The 9,271-nt window shown below is 40.1% G+C and overlaps 1 protein-coding gene across 1 annotated transcript in view; it reads right to left on the bottom strand.

Moving 5' to 3' along the window:
• Positions 1-9,096, bottom strand: part of EPAS1 (endothelial PAS domain protein 1) — a 76,428-nt gene extending 67,332 nt beyond the window's left edge. Inside the window, exon 1 of the mRNA XM_085315872.1 lies at positions 9,077-9,096. Within this exon, the coding sequence (XP_085171998.1) occupies positions 9,077-9,081 (5 nt within the window). The 5' untranslated portion in view covers positions 9,082-9,096. The remainder of the gene's footprint in view (positions 1-9,076) is intronic.
• Between the last annotated feature and the right edge of the window lie 175 nt (positions 9,097-9,271).

The raw sequence follows: 9,271 nt of genomic DNA, 5'->3' as shown, positions 1-9,271 counted from the left end.
AAAAAAAAAAAAAAAAGGTATAAAAATACAAACAGGTTTTCGTTAGCTCTTGTAAGCTTGACGGGAGATCTTTGAAGTATTGTGACAACAAGCACCCAGTATCACCAGGACAATTGTGAATGGACAGGGCTGGAAGACCAACAACAGCCACTCCAATAGCCCAGCAACAATGGCTGAATAGGGGCGCTTTGTAGTTTATCACGCCAATGCAAGTGCGACCGATCACAGCGATACCGAAAGTTTAAGTACCTTTTTATGACATTAAATACCTTAGATATGCTAATGGCTCACACAAGATACAAGGTGTGTTCTTCAAGCATGATGCCACCACATTTATAAAAACTTCTTCACAACCGCTAAAATTCGACTTCATACTTCCTTAAGCTACGCAGATAAAGCTTCCTTAAGCTTTACAAATACACAAATATATTTTAAAAGGAAAAATACTATAGAACTACTCTTGAATACCACTGGAGTAATTGGAGCTAAAATTTTCAGTTTGTGATGGCTCTTTTTCCCTCTGTTAACATTTTCCATTGTTAACACTTTAAAAAGTTAGTAAGGCCTCTGATGCTACAAATTAGCAACAGCTTTCCCTTTCAAGAAATAAAGGGCAATACTGCACATTTTTAGATCTCATGCAACTAGGGTAGGACATTGTGTTGGCTATTTGAAGTAGTTCAGCAAATCACATTTTATATGTTTTTTTTTTAAAAATAAAGTCTATTAAGAGACTCAGAACATGACTACCTAAAGAAAATGCATGTACAAGGCCAAAGATGAAAATCACCTGGAATCAGTGTATTTCAAGATATTATTATATCAATTTCTAAAAGCAAAGGGAAAGGCAAACATTTCTATCTCTCACTGTAGGTAGGCAGGTTTTCAGGAATGTGGCTCTAAAACTATCAGTCCTTCAAGAACAACCACATTAGAAATTCTGCAGCTTGCTTTTTTTCAGCTGTACCACATTTTGAATTTCTTGTTCATAATATCAGAAACTGATAATGTGTACGGAGGAGTTACCTTTAATGCTATGTTTTCAATTACATTACTGTTTCAAAGCTGTTCACATATTTCAAAGCTAGAGAAGGTCTTTGTCATCAACTAGTCAGACTTCCTGTCTAACCCAAACCAAGAAGACTAAACATTTTCATCAGACCCAGTAACTCGTGGGAGCAATTGCACTCTTTGAAAGACTGTTTGGAGTTCAAGGCCTAAAGTGATGAAGGCTCCGTCAGTGGTGTTGAATAAATACTCAATATTCTGGGTTAGCTGATAAACTTAAAAAGCGTCTTCCTGAAAGAAAGACAGGAACTTGATTCAGGTCAAGCCACCAAAACAGACTCATCCACATGTAGCATGGCTTTCTGTAGAACAAAGAAAAATCTGAAAAAAGATTGAGCCAAACACAAAGGAAAGCCTTTAATTCAATTACTTAAGTCTCATTCCAAAGAATTTTAAAATGTCAAACTTTAGATGAACAATGCAGTGCAACACAGGAACCCATTAATTTTATTAAAAATGAAGTCAAATCCAAAATTTTTCAGTGCTGTCCAAATGTTTTGACATTTTCTCAATCCCATTCCTTCATTTTAGGCTAATACTAGATCTGTTGTTTCCTATGTTCTGGAAAATTATTTTCCAATAAAATGTTTTTTCCAGAAAATATTCTTTAAATAAGTGGTCAGTTCTACCAATTACATCTCCAGGTAAGCTCTTCCAACGTTTAATAACTCAGTGTCAAAAACATGCACCTTATACCTCACCTTCATTTGCCTAACTCTAACCAAATGTGTTTTGATAGATAATGAGTATTACATTTTATTAGATAATAAGTAACAAATATTTACAATAGACTAAGTTCAAATTTCAGTCGTTTCAGCTAGCACTTCTAAATGATTCCAGTAATCTTACTACACATGCACCTTCGGGCTGCTTGCTATCAAGGACYGTAAGTTACACCTTCATGATTCATCTATTAGCAGAGTTGCTTGGTTTACAAAAACCTCCCCATACCTATTCTAATTTTAACCTCTTCTTGGATAATACAATTTCCTGAGGCAGGTCAGATTGTTCAGACTCCAGTTCTCAAACATTCTTTGTGAAGTTGGTTGAATAYGTGGAGTAATTCCTATGCAAATACTAAGGGATGCTGCAGTGTTTCAGCTCTCTGTTCTGCAAGGGCTGCACAGAAGAAAAAAAAAAAAAAACAAAAATCACTTGTGCCCCTGAAGACGTTTACTGAGGCGAACTACAGTATACTGTAGCACTCCACACTCAGGGCTTTTCTGAAGAAAGAAATCGGTAAGACCCCCTAGCTTGAGGTACACATGCCCCTCAACAGCCACGAGCTCACGATCACGCCGGCACAAGACCACCCAATGCAACGTCTTTCTTCACTCCCAAGAAACCTAACATAGGTTGCACGCCAGCCAAGATTTATAAGAAATACTGTCCTTCCCCCACCTACTTCATAAATATATCCTCTATGTTATGGACCTGAATTGCAGAAGCAGATACTGGCAGAGGAATCGTGATCCTATTAAATTMATTTTGTCATATTTGCAACTGTAAAATGAGTGTTGCATTTGTATAGCAAATGTAGTCCTAATCACCTTTACACATAGTTAGAAAAAAAAATAGTTGAGAAGATACGTTAGTTGCTCCTAGTTATCACACTACCACAATGGGTTACTAAGTCTTAAGCTTACCAATGATTCTGTAAAGTAAAATATAATAATAATAAAAAAACAGAAATGCACCATGAATTGTCACAGTCCTGTTGTTCTCCACCTAATGATTTTATKTTACAGTCTGCCTGCATTGCAGGCCTGGGCTTTTAATTCATGTAGGTCAGAGTTGAGCGTTAGGGCCAGGCATCAACAAGCGTGGCAGTGGGGGAGGCGTGGACAAGACATGTTTTTAGAGATGTGTTTACTTTGCCTGTGTTTTGCTGGAAACACCAATAAATTATTGAGATCTTTTTGCAAAAACAGTCAGTTTGGTTCTACATATATTCCACAAATATTTGAGATGAAAACATAAGCTACTACATGTTCCTCTGCTTGTAATTAGATCGCTATATAAATACATATATAGTAGAATGAAGCAGCATTTTTAACTCAGCCAGTGAGGAAAAGGGGGAGAGTTTTTACAACACATTTTTATTAGAAACAAATGAGAAAAATGCTAAGGAACTCTGTTCTTGTCTCATTTTTGTCACTCTTAAAAAAGTAAAAGTAAAAAAGCCTTTTTGCTTCAGCCCAGATGCACCGAATTTGCTAAGAAAGCTGCAATAAGTCAGTATTAATTGTTCACCCACAGGCGAAAATAAAGCACTTGTGAAGTTTCTGAATTTCTTCTACAATCTTTCTGGAGGCAACACCCTAAACATTCCCCTAATCAAAGCAAACTGCTGATTCCACATATTCATACACAGAGGAAGGGTCAAGACCAGGGCACGTCTTTGACGGAAGATCAGACATAAAATTCAACTAAAGCAACTTTGCTTCTTGTCTGACAAAACATGTGATGAGTTTCTAAAGAAGGGAATATTGAATATTTGCTGGGTCATGCAATACAGTGCACAGAGAAACAGAAAGGGCACTTTATCCTACTCCAAACTCTTTATAATAACAGACAAGTAAATTAAATTACAAGACTAACTGTTTTAAAATCTAAACGTGCTCATTTAATCCAAATTTATTAGGGATAGATTTTGTTACAGTTAAATTTGCTAGACCTAAATAAAGTCACAGAAGAAAGAATATCAAAATCATAATTAGATTTGATTAGCTCCAAAAGTAAAAATCATAATTAAATGAGTTACTTTGTAACATYAGTTATTTATCAGCCAGTTGGCCTACTGCACCTCATTGAATTGCTTTCCAAATGCAGAATAAAATACTATTTCCCATTTTACATACTTCAGAAAGAGTCCCCATGAAAAGTGGCCTTGTAAATCAAAGAAAGCAATTACTATTTTTACATAAGCAGTCAAGATTTTACTATCACCAGCTAACTAAATACTTTATTACATTGCTTTTAAATAAATGGAGCACAAGACTGATAAATAAGAAAAAATTACAAGTTATTACATACCTGTAATAACCATACTTGTTGGTTTGCCTAGTTTAGGAGAAGGGTTCTGTCTATATTGTGACAGTTACTAGGAATAATATTATTTATAACTACTAGAATATACATGACACTATCAATATCTGAGTAATTAAAAGAATAGCTTGATCGTTGCATTTCACAAATTGATTCAGAGGAAAAGCATTCCACGAATCCAGATTATTTTTAAATATAACCTGCTCTTYTATTGCTCATTTACCGATCACTATGCTCATCAAATTTTCAGTTTTAAAGAATTATGCATTTGAAAATAAAGTACATGTTTTCTTCTCCTTCCTCAATTACATATTTTAAAGACAGAAGTAATAATGGATTTCACTTAATAGATCCTGTTACAGTGAGTTTAACCGGTGTATTTGGAAAAACCTACACTGAAATTCAGGGCAATTTTGCAATACCAACTGTAATTTTTTATACTAGGCCCTCTTCATTCTTTGCAAATCAGTTCACTGCCCTAGGTGAGAAAAATTCCAATTTCACTTTATTCTTGTCCTATTGCTATTACCACRCAGCCTCTACGAGCTATCTCACATGCAAAACACTGCCTCCACAAAAATAAYGGCATGGATGCCATAAGGAGGATCACAAAACTTCTTTACAAAAAATAACTCCAACACGCAAGACGTTCCCAGCCATCCAAACAGGATAAACAATAAACAGAAGACTACCAACGTCAGAAGAGGAAGCGTTTTAAAAGAAGAAAAAAGAAAAAAAAGTCATATTCTGATATTCTGGGAGGTGTTAAATTTTTAACATGTTCTTGGCCCAAGCGCCAACCACGAACAGAAGCAGCGCTTGCGAGAGCCGTGCAGTCGCCAGAAGGCCAGGCGGTTTTCGGAGGAGCGCCTGCTTCGAGAAGCGCTCCCGTGCCACCGCGTTCTCGGGCTCCGCGCAAGCGAAGTGCACAGTCGCTGGGGAGCTGAAGTCAGGCCAGGATGYGAAGCGGCAGCTCAGGCCAGCCTCTGCCATACGTCATTGCAGGCGAAGGGGGACACGCGCGCACGTAGCCATTCCTCGTTTCACAGGCCTTTGGGCCACCCTCTGGTAGAGGAACCCTTTCCACGTTTGTAGGAGTTCAGAAAGGACGTTGAACGCAGCAACCAGAAGGGACAAAGCAAAATTCAGCACTCGAGACTTCTCTGTGCACTGGCAGTGTCGCTGCCAGCAATGCTGCACCAATCTCCACTAAATTATTCTCAGAGGTCTGCAATTTTCGTAGTAAGTTCACAACAAGAATCTCTGGCTCAGGTGCTTCACGCGCCCTCCTCCCAACATAAGCAAGCTAAAGATCACTGAGTTTTAAACAAGAAGGAGAAACGGAGCATGCTAGGTCCTTCACACCTGTGGGAGTGTCACATCTGACCTATGGACAGTCCCCCCATCAGGTACAGGCCATCACAGCTGCCCAAATTGTCCCCCAAGTATAGAAACCACCTGGGTCACAACAGACAGCTTGTTGGTGTCATGCAGACCCGTGGTAGAAGTGAAGCCACCCTACAGTTAAACTGATGAGCAGGAGTGGCCAGAGTCATCCAAGATAACCTGATGCTGTGAAGTGCTTGCATTTTTGTTAAGTCCAAGCTTCTTACTGTTAACACACACTAAACAGCTCGTTTCAACATATTGTTCATAATGAATTCAGGAGATTAAGTTTCCTTTTGATAACTCCAATAAGAAAAGCTGTGAGCAAAAACGTTAACACAGATAGGAGGAGCAAATTAAATACATAGGCTATGAGGAGGGGGAATGTCAAACAACAGATCTCTAAAAATTTTATGATGAAATCAAGTAACCTGTGCAGTAGTCTGCCGAGGAAAGTTCCTGCAGCTCCATCACCTGAAATTATAAGATGAGGTTTAAAAGAATATAAGGGACAACCTACACTGGCAAATAGATGGACAAAACCATCTACCCATCATCACAGCAGAACAGCAGATCAGAGGTAGCACAATTTACAGTAAAGACACAGCTTAAAACAAAAAAGCATCCTGGATAGAGCACAACTGAGGTACAGAAACTGTATGTTTCCTGAAAGCAGCAGTTCCTTGCCGCATCCAAACACGCACCCTTCCTGGCATCCAACGCATGCATTAGGAGGCGGTGGACTACCTGCGGTCTGGACGGCCAGGCTGTCAGGACTGTTTCCTCATCCCGAGGAGGAACTGCCAAAGGTGACCTCAGCTTGGCAGAGTCACTCTCTTGAGCTAAAGGTCAATGGAAATTGAGGCACAGAGTGTCTCATTAGAGGGTCTCAGCATCAAATATGATCAAACATAATYGGAAGTAATTGAAGGCAGTCAGTTTTCTAGTCAGTAACTGGGAATAGTATTTTGGTATCCCAACTGCTTGCTCTCTGGAGCGGAAGAAGTTAAACAGATCTAGATAACGTGACATCCCTAGRGTCACAAAGCAACTATCCAAAACAGTGATCTACTTTATAATTATACAGGGACCACTATTACGTATTCTCCCTAAGCCACAAAACTGGGAGGGAGAATGGAACTGGGGGAGCGGAGGTGTTCATATTACTATTTAAAACAGAACAAAAACAGAAAAGCCCCACCAACGCAATTAAAAGGCAAAGTCAACTGATGCATCCTACTCAGTAGCACCTGATTTGTCCTGAGAATGATTTCAAAAACTTTTCTCAAGCACACACTCTTGTCCATCCAGAACAGTCCATTTAACAAACCATCCACTCCTAGCAAAACAACATCCCTCAAATAAAATTCACAAAAACATGTGATGACTAAATACCTAAAAAGTACACCAAGACGCTCTAAAACACTGCCCTAATTAGTGAGACCTATCTACGAATTGTCACTGTACTGTTCGATGAACACAAATACAGATTTTTTCCTCAGCTTTTATTTTACCATAATGTGCTTTAAACCTTCTCTCCTTCTTTTCCCAGTTTCTAATTACAAGTGTCTGAGAAATATCAGACCTTGTATTTAAGATGATATAAATATAATGAGATTTCTGTTGATTAAGTTAAAATAATAATCACGTTAATCTCAACTTAGTATCTTAAACTAGTTTTTCATGTGACAAATATATAGGACAGCCTATTAAAGAAGTGCTCCAACATTTGTTTCAAAGAAAACACTTGCTCTTTTCCCTTGGCAGACCAGCTTCAGATAAAAACCTGAGGATGCTCTTTGATTTAGATAGACTATTAAAAAGAATCAAAGATTATCTTTCGTAGAGCATCTGTTGAACAGCCAAAGAACTGCTCCTCTAAGCATATGTTCCAGGGTTGCCTGCAAATCTTGTAAACCAGATTTCCTCCACCACCTTTTCTCCCTGAAATTGATTTATAAATGCTATTAGCAAGTCAGGTTAGAGTTCCCAGCCCTATATCTGGATAGAAATCAAGCAAATAATACAACTGTTGAACTCGAGGCAGTAAGTCTGTTCTGTAATGGTACTGGAAAATAAAACTTATCTTGCTTCAGAAGGCTACGCAGAGCGCTCTTGCAGCGATGTGCAAACACACACACAGACAGGGAGGCACAAGCATGCTGTCACTCCTCATCTGATAGTCTCCCAGCTCTTGCAAACATTAATTTACACAACAAACCCATGAGCCAGATAACAATTATTAGCCTACTTCTGAGAGAGMCAGAAAATTGTCACTAGAACGTCACAGTACCCACTAAAATCAGTGACAGTGAATTCGGACCCTCACTGTTTTCAGTTCTGTGAAGTTTCTATCTTGTATTTAAAGAATATTTCTATGAAGGACTTTAGCATCATATACTCCAAGATCAGACAGTGCTCATTCTCTTATACTGATTGAAAATAAGAGGTTAAGATTGAATAGATTAAGAGTTCCTCACTAAAAGAGGCAATACATTGAACGCATTGAGTAATAGATTTTCAGTTTGTACACTATTCCATTCTAATAYCTCTAAACTACCGTAAAACATTTTATAAGTACATCTTACTGTACAACATTTTACTCCCTTCTTCAACAAAAGAGGATGCATAATGCATAATTTTGTGCTCTACACAGAAGAGTAACACCTATAAATACACTGGAGGCAGTTTTTAATCTAAATTCATTAACGTTTGATAAACTGAGACTAGGTATATATAAATTGTATGTGATACGCTACAGTATCTCCCCTACTAGGTGGTGATAGGGTGACTCACTAAAAAGGAGCTRTTCTACAAACCAAAACAAAGTTTCCAAGGTACAGCGCATCACCAGCCAGAAGGCACGCACAGCAAACAGCAAGGTAACATTCCCGCTCCATAAAACACATCTTTTATGAACACAATCTAAAATCAGAACAGGGAAGCAACCTGAGCCAATAATAAAAACAGCCTTATGACTGTCGTTTGCATAAAACAGACAGAATAGGCTGTTATAAAACTTAGTGGACCTTTGCTTAGTCTTCGCTCACGTAAGCTCCCTCACCCATCCGTAAGAGCTGTTTACAGCCTTGGAGCCATGACTTGATGYCTCCTTTCTCTACCTCCACCTGTAACCACTACGCGAGGGATCACGGAGGTTTTATTTGATGGTTACCCGCAAGAACATACTCTTTGATGCCGCTACAAAACTCGATTTATTAATTTGCTTCTACTCCCTTCGGAAAGCTCGTTAGAGCAGCACGGAAACGCCTAGCTCTGCACACCCTTCCGAAAGGGGCAAACCGGCCAAACGCGGCGCTCCGCGAGGCGCCCGGCGCCGTCCTCGGGCCCCGGCGCGGAACGAAGCCGCCGGCCGCCGAGGAACCGCGCGAAGCTCCGGAGATGCTGCTGCTGCTTCACGGAGCTCCCCGCGCTACGCGGCCACTTTCTTAGGCCGTAGCGAGGCGATGTTGAAACTTGTTAGTCTGAGGCCGTTAATAAACTGTTTACATAACACGTCGATTACACCTGGGCCATTTTAATTACGAAACGTCTTTTCAAACCCCGTCCTCACCTCATGACCCGGTAACCAGGCCCCAGCCGACAGCCGCCTGCCAAACGCGCCGCCGACGGCACCGAGCGAAGCCCGCGCCGGACGCGCCCCGCGCTGCGCGGCGGCCCGCGGAGCCCCCGCGGCGGCGCTGAGTGCGCTCTTCCCCCGCAGGAGAGGATGGCCTCGGCCTCGACGTCGCTGGGACGCAGCTGGTGG

The sequence above is a fragment of the Rhea americana genome, unplaced genomic scaffold, assembly GCF_003343005.1.
Source record: "Rhea americana isolate MKP2758 unplaced genomic scaffold, rheAme1 scaffold_44, whole genome shotgun sequence".
NCBI lineage: Eukaryota > Metazoa > Chordata > Aves > Rheiformes > Rheidae > Rhea > Rhea americana.
This window is presented reverse-complemented; position numbering and strand designations above follow the sequence as displayed.